Below are 18,744 nucleotides of genomic sequence, written 5' to 3'. Positions count from 1 at the left end.
GAAGCAGAGCAGTAGAACTGCGAACAACCTGGGTGTGAGTCACAGAGTATTAGGGCAAAGCCTCTCCACCAGGAACGAGGACTTTGATTGCTTTTGACTCATGTCATCTCTGGAGCCATCAAATACAAACCACAACCATGAAGCAAACAACTGTGCTATAAATGAGCTCTTTAGTCATGTGGATTCACTTAGAACTGTCTTTTGAAAGTTAATTTGTTTTCACTTTCCAGGGTTTATAATTTAGTTACAATGATGGATTGTGTGTGGCTGGAAATCGATTGAATCCCACAGCGTATTGATATGCTGCCATATTAATATCAGCAAGATACTGATATTTGCTTTAACTCTTATAAATTAAGGAATTTTGTGTCAAAAACACCTGGTTTCTGACTGGGAAATATAGTTTAGACAGATGTTTGGCAGTAACTAACTGTTGAGTGAAATAAAAAGTATCCTCACATGACTAGGTCAGGGAGGTTTCTGTATTGTTCATGGAAATAATTACTATTAAGCACACTGAAAGGTCTACAATCGAGAGAAACGTCTGCCATTTTGAAAGAGCTGGGTTCATAAATGAATGTGTAACAGAAATATCTGAATTACACTCTCTAGCAACAAAAGGCCACCGATGCAAGGCCAGAATGACAAATCATTCTTTATGTATTGTAAATGGAACACAATTATGAAACTACATCCTTGTACGTGAGAGAATATGCACATTGCTCATAATGACAAATACTTATTTCTTTGTAATTACGTACCAGAATATTACGCACAATATTTGTAATTATAAGGTGGAGTCCTGTAGCTCAGTGGTTAGAGCACTCGCTTTGCAAGCGAGAGACCTGAGTTCAATTCCAGGCAGGTCAGGGCGAAACCTTGGGCAAGTTTCCTTACTCCACACAGAGCCTAATAATAATCCCTCCAAAAAAACAAAAACAATAATAAATTGGTAATTTTCAATCTACGACTGTTTGTGGGACATTGCTGTGCGCAATTGGCTGCCGCGTTCGCCCACAAATATACAGTCAATTCACTTTACAGTATGTTCTGTGAAGCACTTTGGGACGTCCTCCCGACGTGAAAAGCGCTATATCAAATGCAAGGATTATTATTATAAGGATTATTATTACTCATTTTCTTTCTAATACACCCTGTAAGGAAGAACACATATTCAAGTCCTCAGCTAATTGTGTCAGTGTCCTTCACTGTCTGTTGTGTTTGAGGTATGTTACAGCAGAAATCAGAATGGGCTTTCCTCTTTAATTCCTTAATTTGACTTATTCTTCCTAAGGTTCTATTTATGTTCTGCAATGTCAAGCATGTTCAAGCAACAAATTTCAATTGTTTCTCAGCAATTCACAAGATCATATGAGAGGTTTGGATAAAGAAGGTCCTTTGGCCCATTTGATGTCATCCTTCCAGAATACCCACCCAACTGACCTCCCATTACAGGTTCAAACAGTTTTTTTAAATGAGTCCAGGGTCTTGGCCTCAAAAACGCTCAATTGTTGGGTGAACTTCAATGTAGCAGTTTAATACAATCCTCATAGTATTAATCTAATTAATAATCTAGGACCATTAGTGCATTTCATAACATTCAGCTGTAGTATATTGAAAATCTAAAGAAGACTAACTAATGTTCCCTTCCAGTAAAGTCAGCCGATAAATATTGCCATTAACAAAAAGGATATCCTCTAAACTGTTTCTGTATTGCAATATACGAAAGCTGTAGTGTAAGTAGTATTAGGACAAATATTTTCCACTATCAAAGACAGATATTATTATTGTATTATATATTAAAATATATATATTTATATTATACATTATAATATATCATATATTATTATGAGATATTATTTACACTTTTGTATCAAGTCACAGAATTAAAATGTCATGGATAAATCACTGGTGTCATAAATAGCATTTTGGGCTGAGGCAACTGCTGAATTTATAACGTATTTCCTGCTTTAAGGAATTACAATATGATAGTCACCTCTGCAAACTCATTTATTCTTTTTTTATTTTCATGTTTGATGGGTTGTAGCTTAGTTACCAGAATCCATAAGTCGCTTACGTTAGCTAACTTCCACCTTTAAAATCAGTCAATTATATTCCATGTATTTGAAACGTGACTTCTGTACAACTCGGTTTTATTTTCAATCTATTTGTAAGGAAGTCATTTATAATAAGTTACTTAAATAACCACACAAATAATATCTAAAATAAAAGCCTTGCATTTAAGTAGTAAATAATTGAACAAACAGCACAAATGGAAAAAAAACTTTACTGTTCCCAATAGAAATTCAGCACTTAGAATACCAAATAGCATTAATGTCATACTATGTAATTGCATAACAAAACTGTTTAATACTTGTACAGTAACTGTGAAAAGAAAAATCATCTTTCCAGACTTGCTTTGTTATCAGTCACCATACTGGTGCCTTGGAAATGAAGATTTACAGTATTCATATACAGTACTTTAAGACTGTTGTTATTTTTTGTAAAACAACTGATGACAAATGTGGAATATTATTTACACTTTTTTATCAAGTCACAGAATTAAAATATCATGGGTAAATCACTGGTGACATAAATAGTATTGTGGACTGAGGCGACTGCTGAATTTATAACGTAATTCCTGCTTTCGGGAATTATAATACAACAGTCACCTCTGAAATGGGTAGGTGTCAGCTCAAATGACTTAACAAGGAATATTTAAAGCTTGTATGTTCTAGCAACAATCTTGTTAAAATGAAAGAACTGCAATTTAAAATCATACTAGAATAATTTCAATTATGACCACACATGAATATTAGAATACAGTATGCAAAAATGGGAAATATAATTTTACTAAAAATCATATTTCAATCTTTTCTATCTCAGATCCTCAAATCTATAATTAATTAAGGCATGTTTCTTTAAAAGAACTTGAAGACACTTTGTTGTGATGAGCTTTGATTCTGTGCAGATGAGAAACCAAAATTGAATTCATCTTTGCTGTCTCCAAAATTATTTGGAGATGGTTCTGACTGGAAAGAAAACGTGAATGGTTGTTCATTTGATGGACTTTCCAAACCTGCAAAAAATAAAAAGCAATTTTAAAACATTTTTGTGAATATAACATATAATTGAACTGAAAACATACAAAACTGTTTGCTTCGGAAGACAAAAGTTTCCTTAGGCTTGCTAGAAGTTCTAAGGTTTAACAAATTAATCAACTCAGGCTCAGATGCTTTTCCAAGTGTCTGATCTACACATCCATAATTCTGTGGAAGAAAATCTCACAAATAAAATATTTAAGCTGCCAGCGACCATCCCAGATGAAAGTCCAGAAAGTAGATGGGAATAATAGTAAATATAGGGTAAACTAATAATGGCTTCTTTCATGAAATGTCAGGGGTAGCTCCGTTGCGTGCACAGGAATATTATCAGTGGTTTCTGCATCTCACACAGTGCTCGGGAAGTAACATTAGTGACAACTCAGAGGTCAGCTATTTTTTAGCGCAGGAAGCCAGCTAATCAGTACCAGAAGCAGGTTACCAATTTTTACAGCCAACGCTATAAGCAAAGCCTAACAGAAAACTTCATTTTATGAAAGAAAATGACTACTTAATTATATTTCCTACCTTGCAGGGGAAAACGTACAGAGTAATAGTGATGCAAATTAGAAGATCACTTACCAATATCTCTTTGTGGCGAATGAGAACTGCAAGTTAGATGGGATGTGCAATCCTTCTCAGGCTGAAAAATTGATAGTAAAATGCAATTTTGTTTTATAATTACATCAATTTAAAAAAAAATGCTCACTTGATACAACAATCGTAATTCTTTAATTCTTCAAATAAAATGACACCCTAAAACGACACACACTAGTGGACTCCAGTACAAGAGATTAAAAACATTAAGTGGGTGAAACCCTTTTAAAATCCAACAGATGATATTGCACATGTAATTTCCACTGGCCCCAGACAAATTTGGTTCTTTTTCACTGAGTTACTTGGAACTTTACAGTTTAATAGACCAAGTTCACATAGATTGTATGAGCTCACATTTGAGCAAGATAATGGGAATTGAACCTGTTTCTTTTCCTGCTGGAAATTTTTCTGCAGCAACAAAGTGGAGATAACTGCTCACTTCAGCATCCACAGCATCTCTAATGTCAAGGCTCAATGAATCTTCTAAACATATAATAGTCTTTTCCAGTCTTGCACATTCCTGACAGTGGGAAGTTTTACAAGTACTGTACACTGCTGGCGAGTTATTGATCCTTGGGTTCATTCTCTGGGCACACAAGGATAATAATAATGATCCTTGTTTTTGATATAACCCCTTATCATGTCATTAAAATGTCTCAAAACATTTCACAGAATATATTGTAAAGTGGGATTGATTGTGAATTTGTGGACAAAATGGATCTTACTCTGGAAGTAGCTTTGATATGATTTTGCTGGATCTGCAACACAATGGTAGAACTAAAAGCAAGGAAAACATAAAATATTGCAGAATTGGGTGATGCACTCAATAAGAATAATAGTTTTTCATCTCTGAGACTGAATTTGAACCAAGTCTGGATTTCTGCCAAACCAGTTGAGTCAGATCCCGAGAAGACATACCAGCAACATTTTGCAATTGGAATTTTTTGTACCGTTTTTTTGAAGAACAAACTGGAGAACTCAAACTGGTTACCAGCCATCTGTCTGTCATTCACCTGAAATACAGTGAAATGACTGCATTATTTTCTGAATACAAACTAATGATTAACAGGTATCTGTAATTAAAGTGGGAATGACCAAAGAAAACTATTAGCCATTTTTTGTTGAAAATAATTAATTCACTGAAGATATACTTCCCATGCAATCACAACTGTGAGACAATCACAAAACAAATACTTTATAAATCTATTGATCAGCATCTACCTTTCCTTTCAAACACCGTAAAAGATCTTGTTACTGTCAGTTTTTTCAATGAAAGGAGGCATTTAAATATGGGGGTAGGTGGGTGGGAGGGGGACATGCTATTTCAAGGTTCATGCTGGTTTCTTATCAAAAGGGATAGGCACATATCGCACAAAGAACATTCACCTCATTGCTTACAATAATTTTCTCTATTTTCAAAATATGATGAACCTTCCTTTCTATGCACATTATAACAAATATCTAGACCTTCACCTGTTCTGGGGTATCTGGGAAACCAAACGCTAATCTTCCAAACATATCAAATCCAGATGTTTTTGGTGTGGAAACACCCAGGAAGGAAAAGCGAGGTGATTCTGATGATGTTTTCTCATGCTGCGGGTTACAATCCCTATCACAAAAATAATAGATTTATTTTTCTTTAAGATATTTTATTAGAAACCAAAACATGACTAGCCTGCAGCATCTGCTTGAAACTGGTATCAATGATAGTATTCATTTTTGAACTGAGTCTGACTGAAATAAACAATACTGTATTTGCAACTTTTGTAACATGAAACTGCTGAGATGTGCTATATTGAATAACTTATTTTTAAACAATCAGAATTCTGATTGAAATATATGTAAATCTCATGTGAACTAATCCTGTAAGAATATTTTAAGAAATTTAAATTATTTTAAGGTATTATATTATTACATTTCAAACTCCTTTTGACTTGGGCCAGCGTATTCAGGTGTTCTTGAAAACATCTGTGATGTTTTATTTGTAGTTTCTTCTTGGTCATCATTCACAGATTTCGGGTCAATTTGTGCCTACAAAACAAGATGAGTGATTTGATGCCAGCACTCAAATTTGAAATGGATCTGGTTAAAAGCAAAATAAAACTTGTAAAAACTGTATGAAGTACAACTCTTTAGAAGTATTCTGCTCACGCAACTACTGAACAAAGTGAATTATATAAACACAAGTAAACTAAAACATTTGACCCCAAATTGAAATGCAAATAAATTTACATTAAATCATGCCTATGTATAGAAAAAAATGAATACATTATCTATCAAACTGGAAGTGCTAAATAGTGAAACTGCTTGTAAAAATTGAGAGCCACGGAATTGCCTTTGCTCTCTAAGTTGGAAGAAAGTCAATGAAATAGTGCATCAAAAGCAGTTGTGCAATTAATTGTTTGGAAATTCACAAGATACCTTCTTGCACCATGAAGGGCTTGTATTTTTCTACCCTAGCAGTATATTTCATGCCTTCTCTAGGATTTTTTAGTTTGCATAGAGAGATGAAACAATTTTTAAAAAAAATTCATATAGGTGCATATTGTGATTGAATTTTTCTTACTTTACTTGAAATATCCAGCAATAATTTTGGGTTAAAGTTAAAGACCGACAATAATATGACAGATGTGGTTGGCTGTGAACACTCTCCTCATTGCAATGCTATCTTATGTTTGGAAAAGGTTTCAAGTGGTTGTCAGAATCAGCAATGATATCGAAAACCTCAACTTACCGGAGACTTGTAGAGAGAATCAGAGGGAATATGTGATTTGTACTGGCTTGAATTCATTTCATCTGTATCTGAGTTTGCTGTAATATTTATTTACAAAAAGTGATTATAACAAAAGTTTGTTCCACTGTAATAAATCAGTGTAACTAAATTAACATATGAAGGTCCAATATAATATAATTTCTCTGAAATTAATTAGTTAACTACAAGTATTTAGTATTTACCTGAAGTTGTGGCAGTACTCTGTAACCATTGCAGAGTATCTGTTTGATTCTTAGGAACAAGTGAACTATTTTTTAAAAAATAAGGAAAGTCTGTGAGTGATCACACTGAAGTAATTTGATCAAGTATCACTACCCTTAGTTGAAATAAAAATTAAAAATTGGTTTTCTGATGAATAATTAAATCCAAACCATTAGTACAAATATACCCTGACTGACCAGACTAAAGGGGGATCCAGTCCGGCAACCCGGCATTTCTGGTTCGGTGCAATTACAATGCTGGAAATGCAAAAAGTGCCGTAAAATGCTGGTAATACATTTACCGGCACTGCATATGCATTTCTATCGTTGAATACAAAAAGTACGGGGTAGTTTTTTCACCCACATGGACACTGGATGCTAGACTAGGGACATTGAGGGGGGAAGCTTTAGGCATCCCATGGGCTGCTCAGTGCAGCATTGACATATGAAAGGAGAGTTGGACCCGAAGGAGTTACATGGAAATTTGTGGCCCGTGGAAATTTTTAAAAAAGTTTTGGTTTGGGGGCACTGGATTCGAATTCCAGATATCAATAAGCCAGTGTTTACTGTATGACAATCTCCTTCTAATGCTAATTCACAGGCTATAGTTTCCTGTGTGTTTGGTTTATGACTGATACACATTAATTCTTTACACAGGATAATATGTAAAAATATAATTAAAATTGGAGGGTGGAAGTTCTTCCCAAATATATTTCAAACTGAGCATTGCGCACTTTAATGTATAATAATATTAAAATATATATAAGTGTTGCCTCCAACTGGCATTATAAATTTTGTTGTGCAAAGCACATGCACATGCTTGTATTGTGTGGTAGAAACATAAAAATGAATTATTACCGGTATTGAATTTGCCCTTGGTTCTTCGTTGCTGGGGTGATCTGAAAGCATGTCTGTTGTTGAATTCCCCTTAACTCAACATTCCTCTGTAAAATTACATAAAATGTTTTTTTTTGCAAGCTTACATTTTTCAATTTTCATTTCAAGGTCACAAGCTCAGCCAAATCAGTAATTGTTATGCTATACGTAAAGGTTAAGATATATGAAAATAAGGGTAAGAGGGAGAAAATGCAGCTTCATTGTATTGGTGAAATTTATATTCATTTTCCATACTATCTTAAAGCACTCTTAACCTTAATAACTCACGTACTTTATTAACTTTTTTTTAATAGAAATTTGAAGCAAACACTATGTTGAGGAAGGGGGAATAACAAAGTATCATAACAGTAGTATGTCTCTGAAAAGTACTGCAATGAGCACAAAGGCCATTAAACTAATTTTAGTGGTACGTATACATAAAGAAACTCATGCTGCATAAAAGACACATAAACATAAAGAAAACTGAATATTTTTGATACTAATTCTTCTTCCCTACCAACACTAATATGGTCAGTTTCATTTAAACTATTGACACTTACTTGATATTCAGTTTGTACTGAATTAACTTGTGGAAGAATGACGTTATTTGTTTGCTGCTTGTTATTTTTTCCAAGTTCTAAGACAAAATTTTAATAAGAAAATCATTAAAAAATATTATGACAAAAAACAAGATTCATATTGCCTCAGTATAACTTTTCTTATTCTGCTGCTGAAATATGTCTATAGTTTTATTTGTCTAAAGATTTTCTACTTTCTTGTTTTATCAATCAATCGAAACGTTCAATCTTGAAAAATATAACAATCCAACACATTGGCATACCCATACAGGAGGAGTTTTGCTTGTCATATCTAATTCTGCCACAGATGGTAATATAAAGGGAAATTACCAGGATAAAGTACGAGACTCCCTTAACTGGCTGAAGTTAAAAGTATTTCCCTAATACCTCAATTCTAAAATAAAAGATACATTACCAGTGTCGGACTCGGACTGTTCCAACATGAGCTCAAATGGTTTCGAAGTTAATGATTTCTGACAATAAGTGACTACGTTCTGAGGCTGTGTTTGTTCAGAATTGACTGTAGGATTCAAAGCAATTTTGTATTCCTTCTGCTGGTAAATGCTACAAAATAAATTGTGAGGTGGTTACATTTAGATTTCAAATACTAGCTGTTCCTTTCCAAAACAGGAAATGTTTGCATTGAAGTCACTATTTACAATATACATGAAAGATATGCCAAGGTCATCCATGTGCTACGAATTTTGTCATAGCTCAGACTTATTGATTCAATATTAATCAGTCAAATTCTCTCACGAGTGGAGAATAAAGAGGATTGTTTTATGTGACCATTTAACAAATGGATAGCAGAGTATATGTTTTGAGGCTGGCACATGAGGTGATCATACTATAAAACTAGAATGAACTTTCACTTCATCTGACAAATGTGAATTCATAATATATACCTATTTTGATGTTTGATCAAATACATTGCATGTTTTTTGGCTAAATTTAAAGAAAAGCTGTCTATATCTACATAAATATAACACAGTATTTCTATTCCTATTAGTATATTTTACCAGAATTCTTAAGGTGTATATGCAAGGAAATAGGCATTGAATTTCCAAAGATGTTGATGGTGGAAAGTATTGTGAATCTCATAATCTCTTAAATCAGATCTATTTCTCTTTTGTGCTCGGTATCAAGAGATTCACTGAACTTCCATTCTAAGAGACAGCAAACATCACAAGTTGATCCTTTTTTTAATGAAACCAAACTAGTGACCAGATAGGATGTTGCTTTAATCACAGTTTGAAACAAGTTATTGTACTACTGTGTCCTCTCATTGGATTGCCACTAGGAATAGTGGTCCAATTGTTTTTGGTCAGGCTTGTATTAATTCACTGACTGCTGTGCGCAATTGGCTGCCACAATTGGTTTCGCAATCCACTTTACAATATATTCTGTGAAGTGCTTTGAGAGATCTCAATGATGTCTTGAATGCAAGGATTATTATTACTGACAAGCATAACATTTATAAATATTAAAACAATTTTGCTAAAATGTTTCACCATAGCAATTCTAGCTATATTTGCCAATTGTACTTATCAAACACCGAAACATACCTTTGTTTTTGTTCCTTATTTGGCAAGTTACTGAAGTCCGGCACCTTTATTCCTTCAGAACTCTCGAAATTATCCAACTGTATCATGCCAACATAAAAGTTAAATGAAATTAAAATCACAATATAAATACAGTAGTAAAATCATATATTACAGGAATTAAGCAAGACCTCAACATTTATTTATTTCTGTATCAAACAATTATTATTGACGTTTTTCAATAGAACATCTAGTTCAGTTCACTGTGGTCACTGCTGCAAGCACTTTCTTGGTATTTTAAAATTAAAATGTAACAGAATTTATGGAAACATGGAAAAAGGCATATATTGAGCTGTTTTGGGACTTTTTTTTGTACTTTGCTCCAATGTGAATTTAAGATTCTAGGAACATGTCTTTCTTTTCTTACTATTGTAATTCTTATTATGACACTATTTACTTATGTGTCAAATTGCATTTGGAAACAGTAGAATTACCTGTGCAGGACTCTCTTGGTTTTCATTATGCTCCTCTACCGCTTTATCCTTTGTGTATGCAACCTGAATCAAAACATTCTGGGTGTCTACTTTTAAAGCAGCACTGTCAGTGTTAAGGGGTTAATATAGATCATTGCAAGTATTATATAGTCAAGTTTATTGCCCCACAATTCTGATGCCTTATTAAAGTTACATTTGAGACATCCTCCCAATCTAAAAGGAACTATATAAATGTAATTTGTATTTGTACATTATCTTGTAGGGTCTTCCTCATTCATTACATTTAAATATCCCTTCACATACTGCAGAAAGAATCGAAAGTTGATGTTGAATGCAAAGTAGATATACCTGTTTTTAAAATGAATTAATCTTGTGACATTTTCCATGTGACCTTCAATTCCACATATAAATACACATCCATTGAACTGTTCCTTTTTAAGAATATATAAATTATGTGCCAAAGATTCCACAAGACTGTCACTTTTTGATAGTGTTTCATTATCACTGTCCTGATTTTTCCAATGATTCTTGTTCATTTGTTTTTTGTTTTTCAATATTAGAGGAATTCCCATCCTATGCATCAAACAATGGATTGCCCTCAGTGTTGACACCCGATGTAACCACATTGCTGACAGTTAACTATACATTGTATATTGGGCTCTATGGGATTAATTATCCTATTAGCACATTGAGTATCTAATGTTTGTAGAATGAATATACAAATTTCCCTGGGGTTACTTGCATTTTTGAGTGCTGCCAGGCATATTCAAACTGCATAATGGTATGCTAGGTAAACACTGTAGGAAATTGTTTGTGGAAATCACTTAGTAAATGAACTGAATGCTTATATCCTACATAGTAATCAGACATTAAGTTTATCAAAATAAATAAAAAATAATCCCAGAGAGGAGGTGGCACATCAGTCCAGAGCACAATAGAAGATCTCATGGACAATGTCCTAAAGGACTAAATTCTCTGTGATTTATTACATTATTGATTTGGTCTTACTTTTGCTTTAATTAGAAGATACTGAAGTGAGAAAAACACTCAAAACGTACCAAAGATCAATGCAGTTTCAGATTCCTTCCAATCATTTATTTTATATTTGAGATTCTAGCAATAAATAAAATTTATGCCAAAAATAGCGTCCAGCACCATTTGATGAGTATGCAATGCAATGGTATATAAACTTTTACTTGACAATAATAAAACATTTTAATGGATACATTTCCAAAGCCCATTCATGAAGAGATCCAAAAAGTGACGGTTCTGTTGAACAGGAAACAAAAGATTATATAAGTGTTTCTTAATGCAAAAACATTGTGAAACAAAATGTTCTTACAACCATAATATTTATATATGCTTTTAAGTTTTATATCTATTTTGCGAGTACCTGAAAGATCATTAATGGCCTGTGTCTTTTGTTGAATTTGTTCAGTGCAATCCAATACTCTACTTTGAATTTCTTCGAACTCTACTTTTTTCTTGAAATACTCCTTTGCTTGTGGAAATTCTGAATACTGTGATTGATGCTGCTGCAGAATCTCTCTGTACTGATTCAAATAATCTTGATACATTTCTCTGAAAAAAAAGGTTTCCCTTGAACTTTATGATTTTAATAAATGAAATGCTCATGTGGAAGCTTGCAATAATAAAACTTGGCTTTACCATACACCATTGAAGATTTTCAGAAACAATCAGAACAAATATTTCGGAAAAAAAAGAGTTTGATTCTGTATATTGAAATAAATTTAATAGTTTGCATTATCTTCTATTCCATTCTCAAATTACAAATATCTTAATAATTACTCTCCACATAGGTAATCAAAACAAAAATGAAACTGTTTTACTATTGTAATACTGTGTTCTCTTTGCTCATTTTTATTAGACAAAATTAGATCAAATGGAGATATAATTGACTCTAGTTGGTCTCCTGGATTAAATAGGAAGTGAAAATTATGGTCCACATTCCCAAACATTCTTATTTTTACATTCAAATTACCTAAAATGTGTTTACAAAATGCAGCCAAAGCCAGAAGAAACCAACAATTAAAAGGAGTTGTTTTTCTGGAGTAATATATAATCAATAAAACCTCAGATATCCACACACAACGATTGCCAATTTTGAAAATATTGGAGAATTGTCTGGCTGTTGGTGAGTTATTAATATCCACCAACGCCTTTTGAATATAATACATGATGCCCAACTTGATCATGGCTCAACACCGGATTACAATAACTCATATAAATCCATTATATATATTTTCTGGTGAGCCTTAGGCATCTTATGCCCTGCTTCTCCATAAGATTTAGGTGTGACAACTAGTTGAGGTGTACCATTCTCTCTGGGTATCTCCATTGCCTAACACTGTACCAGCAATTACTTTATGTTACTTACACTCTAATTATTTGTCTTTGTCACGTATAATTGGGCTTCGTGCTGCAGCTTTATCCAAGCTTGCACAGTATTCAAAATATCCTCCTTTCAATAATCCTGAACCAAAAATACCATCTTAAGAACGTTGGAAATATAGCTTTATATGTAATTTCAAGTATCATGTACCAACCCCATTAAGCCATTGAACTTTGATTGGCTCATTTTCAGCAGTAATGTTACAATGAAAAATACATGTTAAATCTATTTTCTTTCATTTCTTTCCTTAATGACAATCATGAATTGAACACACAATATCTATCACTTCATAATGCTTTGCAAGATATCAAAGGCATGCATCAATCACCATTCAGCCGTTGTATGTTAAGACGCTATATTGCCTACATTTTAACTCTGTTCTTTAAGTACGATTAATGATATGTCCTGAATCTCAATCAGACTATGTAATAACAGTTCCACTATCCTTGACCAAATGTGCATTTGTAACATTTCTTGCAAGCAACTCAGGTAAACTATCTGTCAACCTAATCATGGAGTTCAACATATAATTGCTACATTTTGTAAACAAATAATAATCCCTGCATTTGAAATAACGCCTTATCACATCTTTGAGACGTCACAAAGCGCTTCACAAAATATACTGTAAATTGAATTGACTATATTTTGTGGGCAAAACGCGGCAGCTAATTACACACAGCCGTGTCCCACAAACAATCGTGGGTTGAGCAACCAATTATTAAAAATTTATTACCCCCGGAAAAGCGATCCACCAATCGACTAACAACCGGGTTCTTATTTGTTGCTAGGTAAACAGAGGTGTATATTATCTATACTAATAAAATGACAAAGTCTGTCTGTGCTTCAAGAATGATCTCAATAACCGATTGACATGGAGACATTATTTATACCTCATCTGAAAGATCTTGCATCTGGGAGTGGCATGGGCGTGTTTGTTTTACGTTATCTCTTATCGTTCATGAGTTAATTTCAGTTTTGCGTTTGCCGCTGCAGTTACACTCGGTGGCCGCCAAGTCAAAGTGATGCTGTGGCATCATGCGTCACAGAGCACCTACGCATGTACGCGCACACTGCAGTTACACCTGATGGCTGCGCCGGCTGATCATGGCGCTGCGGGATCGTGCGTCACAGAGCATGTACATATGTACGCACGGTAGTTACACCTGTTGGCCATGCCAGCTGACCGCGGCATCCTACGTCACAGAGCACACACATATCCAAGTGACGGGAACAAAATATAGAACATAGACGAAGCTAAGCTGCGGCAACAACAACAAAATTACATTTTAAAGCGCCGAATCCTCCCACTGAGTCCTCCCTAAAGGAGTCCTCCCACAGGAGTCGACCCAAATGAGTATAGGTAAATATGAAATGTCTGTCTGTGTGTGAATCTACATTCCATATTGGATCTTTTGGTTGCAAGCATAGCTGCAATGGGTACAGCTGGTATTATATATTATTATACTATGTACAGTTTACTGTGAAATTACATTTTTGCAAAATGCCTGAGGATTGAAAATATTTTTGTTTAACTTTTTTAAACTTACATATTTTAACTTACATATCTTTCTCAACAGCAGCACGTTTTTTCTGAAGTTGTATATGAACATCTTCTTCATGTTGTGTAAGAAACGTACAGGTTGACTTCCAGCTAAAATAGCAAAAAGGATTAATAGACAAACAGTTGAAACCTCATGCTGCTATTTAAATTTATTTTTCACATTTATAAGGGGAGAAATTCCTGGAGTCAAATAGTTAAAGAATAAAAACGTGCATTTTTTGTGCTGGCATTTTTTTAATGCTGGTTAAGCAGCAAAGAAATACACACTGTGGGAAGTGGCAAACAGCAATTCTGTTTTAAAGTACTGACGCCATGTGAAGGATGTGAATATATAGGTGTCCCAACTGCATTATGCTGTCAGGCAATATCAATTTGAGGCTACAAGCTTCTCTGTGTGGGTCGAGAAAATCATGGTAAATTCAACTGGAGTTCACCTTTTGTGGCCAGATCAAGGTCAGCATTGTAATTGCATATGAATAGCCTGCTCTCCTACAAGGGAATTATGAATAGCATGAAGAAAACCGTAAGTAAATGCTAAAGTAAATAAATAATTAAGGTAGTTCAAGGATCTACAGCAGAATTGAAGTTATGTACAAAACGGATTTGACTTCACCTAAATTATTGCTTCAGTTTTTGACCAATGTGAAATACTCACCTAAGTAAGTTATGTGTTTGTGTTTAAATTCTATAGCTAAACAAAAAACAGTATTTTTGAACATTAAACAACTATATTTGCTTAATCTTAAAGGAAAATCCTTACACTTTAGAATTATCGTCACTATGTGTACTTATCTTCTGCATTCGATTAATTTCAACATCAAGCTGGGTGTTTCTTTCAAGCAACTCATTTCTACGTTGTTGAGCTTTTACAATGTTAGCTTCATTGACTAGAAAACAAACAGTGCAAGTGGTTACAACTCCAAATTAATGAACACCATAATAAGATGTTTACTCTCTTAATTTTTTTGAATACTCACTCTGTATCTGTTCTTCTTCTTGTTTTCTATGCTGTGAATCCTGATGGACCTGGAACACTAGTCATGTTCACAAATTAGAATTCTTGAAAATAATAACATTACAAAAACTATATCAATCATTATCAAATGTTAAATATTTAATGCAATAACGTTATTTATTCAGATGTATTTCTTACTCAGTTTTAGTAAAAGTTCATCCAGATTGGTTAATTTGCTGGTATTGTCCATCTCTCCTAGGAAAAATTGGTTAAAAAAGGACATCATTAAAAATTAGGGAATTGAAGAGTGGTTGAATCGATAGAGCCTATTTTTATAACCAACCGTATTGAAGAGTCAAAAATAAGTCAAATATAAAACGATCTTTCGCATGCTTAAAAGTACATGTCACACTGTCGCTGCTTCATCATACACTGCATGTTGTACCATTCAAAACTTCAATGTGAACAATCATTTTGCGTTAAGCCATTGAATGAAAAAACAATTCCATTTAAAAATTCTGGTAAACTTGGGCTCGTTCGTTCCTCAACCCCTTCTCTCCACCACTGGCGGTCAATGCTTTTAGCCACTATGCCCCAACTCGCTGGAGTTTTCTGCCTCGATTCCTCCGTCTTGTTCCCTCTTCTCCCATCTCCAGATCACACCTGAAGACTTTCCTCTCCGGCTCAGCATCAAACAATGACATGTAAGTGCTCTCAGGCGCTACGCCACGTGAAAGACACTATATAAATGCAAGTTGTTAGTGTTTTGCTTCCCGATCTGAACCACGGACAGTTTTGTTCCGCTGGTCCTGGGTGGAGTGTGATCAATGGATTTCTCCCCGTTATTGTGATTTTTAAAAAATATATGCAGACGTGATCTGCATTTAAAGCGTCCGTTTGTACATAACAATTGCATTCGATATGTAGCGCCTCACCGCGTCGCCGAGGCGTCTCAAAGCGCTCCGCAGAATATACTGTAAAGTGAATCGACTCCATCCCGTATTCCCTCCGCCTCCCTCGCACCCTCCGCCTCCCTCGCTCCCTCCGCCTCCCTCGCACCCTCCACCACCCTCGCTCCCTCCGCCTCCCTCGCTCCCTCCGCCTCCCTCGCACCCTCCGCCTCCCTCGCTCCCTCCGCCACCCTCGCTCCCTCCGCCTCCCTCGCTCCCTCCGCCTCCCTCGCACCCTCCGCCTCCCTCGCACCCTCCGCCTCCCTCGCACCCTCCGCCTCCCTCGCACCCTCCGCCTCCCTCGCTCCCTCCGCCTCCCTCGCACCCTCCGCCTCCCTCGCACCCTCCACCACCCTCGCTCCCTCCGCCTCCCTCGACTCCCTCCGCCTCCCTCGCTCCCTCCGCCTCCCTCGCACCCTCCGCCTCCCTCGCACCCTCCACCACCCTCGCTCCCTCCGCCTCCCTCGCTCCCTCCGCCTCCCTCGCACCCTCCGCCTCCCTCGCTCCCTCCGCCTCCCTCGCACCCTCCGCCTCCCTCCGCCTCCCTCGCACCCTCCGCCTCCCTCGCACCCTCCACCACCCTCGCTCCCTCCGCCTCCCTCGCACCCTCCGCCTCCCTCGCTCCCTCCGCCTCCCTCGCCTCCTCCAGAGGCGCGTCTCGAGACCCTCCGCTGCGACCGCACCTTCTACCATCCTCCTACCCCTAACCTTCCCTCCCTGATCCCAGCAGCCGCCCCCCCCCACCCCCTCCCCCTCAGGTCCAGTGAATTGGGGTGGGGTGGGGTGTTGGGGGGGGGGGGACGTCCTCCCGAGCGGGAAACGCCCCCCCGTTAAACGTGAAGGACAGCGATCTCAAATGCAAGTTGTTGTTGTGGTGGGGGCGGTGGTCGGCGCCGCCATATGTACAAATGATTATATATACTGTAATATAGATATACTTTATAGGTATAAGTTGTGAAAGGGCTTCTGTATTCGTATTTATGCATTCGTGGATTTTGATTATTACTTTCTTTTGTGTCGGAAAAATCTTTTATTTTAGAAGAAGAGGAAGAAGAAGAGAGAAAAACAAACAAAAACAAAGGTGTTTCGTGTGTGGGGTGTTTCGGACTCACGGCCTCGTCGTCGCCGCCCCGAGCGGGTTATCTTTTGTGGACCAACGCCTTCCTCCTCCTCCTCCTCCTCACCCCCCACCGCGGCGCCTCTCTCCTCCTCCTCCTCCAGGCGGGAAGCGCGAGCCTCGCCAGGGTCAGGTCACGTGCTCTCGGGGGGGGGGGGGCGTGCGGCCGTTGGCTCCCGGGGGGGGGAGAGGAGCTGCGCGAGCATCTCGCGCTCGATTCAAATTCAAACCCAAACGGCGGCCTCCGGAGTGTGAGCCCTCCCCCCCCCCCCCCCGACCGACCGTCTGCCGCCATTTACTGTATCCCGACCCGACGGGGGTAGATGAGGGGAGGGGGGGAGGGGAGATGAGGGGAGGGGGGAGGGAGATGAGGGGGGTAGATGAGGGGAGGGGGGGAGGGAAGATGAGGGGGGGAGGGAGATGAGGGGATGGGGGGAGATGAGGGGAGGGAGGGGAGATGAGGGGAAGGGGGGAGATGAGGGGAGATGAGGGAGGGGAGATGAGGGGAGGGGAGATGAGGGGGGTAGATGAGGGGAGGGGGGAGGGTAGATGAGGGGAGGGAGGGGCGATGAGGGGAAGGGGGGGAGATGAGGGGAGGAGGGGAGGGGAGATGAGGGGAAGGGGGGGAGATGAGGGGGGTAGATGAGGGGAGGGGGGGTAGATGAGGGGAAGGGGGGAGGGGAGATGAGGGGAGGGAGGGGAGATGAGGGGAGGGGGGGGAGGGAATCCTAACCCCGCTCTTCTCCAGGGAAAATCATTATTATTTTGGAAAGAAGTCAGGCCTCAAAGCTCTCTCTCTCTCTCTCTCTCCTATTCCTTGTGATCATAGGACTATATTCTCTGCCTTTCTTTCTCTCTCTCTCCATCTCTCCTCTTTCTCCACCTCTCCTCTTTCTCAATATCTCCATCGCCTCTCTCTTTCTATCTCTGACTCTCTCTCTTTCTCTCTCTCCATCTCTTCTTCTAAATCTCTCTCTCTCCATCTCTTTTTCTCTCTTTCTCAATCTCATCATCATCGCCTCTCTCTCTCTACATCTCCTTTCACTCTCCCTCTCTCCATCTCTTCTCTTTCTCAATCTTGTCTCTCCATCTCCTTTCTCAATCTCTCTAAATCGCTGCCTCTCTCTCTACACCTCCTTTTCCTCTCTCTTTCTCTCCCATCTACTCCACTCTCTCCCCCAGTCTCTGCCTCTCTCTTGCTCTCTCTTTCTCCATCTCTCCCCCACCCCGTCTCTCTCTTTCTCTCCATCTCAGCCTCACCCTCTCCATCTCGTCCCAATTCTCTTTCAGATGTTGCCCGTACTTTGCCGTTGTTCCCGCAAAAACTTGTAATTATGAAATAAGTGGTCGTGATAAACAGAATTATATTTTTAACCACTCTTTCTAGATCTATCATAAAGTGAATAAGTCATATTTATGGTCTTTCTTGCTGAGATTTACAATCTTACTACCAATATGTACTAGGATAAAAGTACATATCAGTTTAATTCCCAGGAACTGCTGTGAAGACGTAGACGTTGTTGCTTGTGGTAGCTTTTTTTAAAAACTTTTTATTTGAATTTTAATTCCATTTATTCGTCAATTCACT

The 18,744-nt window shown here is 37.7% G+C and overlaps 1 protein-coding gene across 1 annotated transcript; it reads right to left on the bottom strand.

Moving 5' to 3' along the window:
• Positions 1 to 2,297: 2,297 nt before the first annotated feature.
• Positions 2,298 to 17,243, bottom strand: LOC103185414 (protein SIX6OS1). Its single transcript, XM_042338357.1, has 20 exons — positions 17,152 to 17,243; positions 15,288 to 15,344; positions 15,112 to 15,168; positions 14,895 to 15,021; positions 14,135 to 14,224; positions 11,554 to 11,741; positions 11,387 to 11,429; positions 10,161 to 10,263; positions 9,691 to 9,767; positions 8,541 to 8,689; positions 8,108 to 8,184; positions 7,530 to 7,615; positions 6,654 to 6,718; positions 6,433 to 6,509; positions 5,614 to 5,729; positions 5,172 to 5,307; positions 4,649 to 4,711; positions 4,424 to 4,456; positions 3,684 to 3,744; positions 2,298 to 3,079 (listed from the first exon to the last, which is right to left on the bottom strand). The coding sequence occupies exons 2-20, from the start codon at positions 15,337 to 15,339 to the stop codon at positions 2,922 to 2,924; spliced, it is 1,758 nt and encodes a 585-aa protein (XP_042194291.1). The 5' UTR covers positions 15,340 to 15,344; positions 17,152 to 17,243; the 3' UTR covers positions 2,298 to 2,921.
• Between the last annotated feature and the right edge of the window lie 1,501 nt (positions 17,244 to 18,744).

The sequence above is a fragment of the Callorhinchus milii genome, unplaced genomic scaffold, assembly GCF_018977255.1.
Source record: "Callorhinchus milii isolate IMCB2004 unplaced genomic scaffold, IMCB_Cmil_1.0 Scaffold9, whole genome shotgun sequence".
NCBI lineage: Eukaryota > Metazoa > Chordata > Chondrichthyes > Chimaeriformes > Callorhinchidae > Callorhinchus > Callorhinchus milii.
Note: the sequence above shows the minus strand (reverse complement) of the source record. Positions and strands in the feature narration are given on the sequence as shown.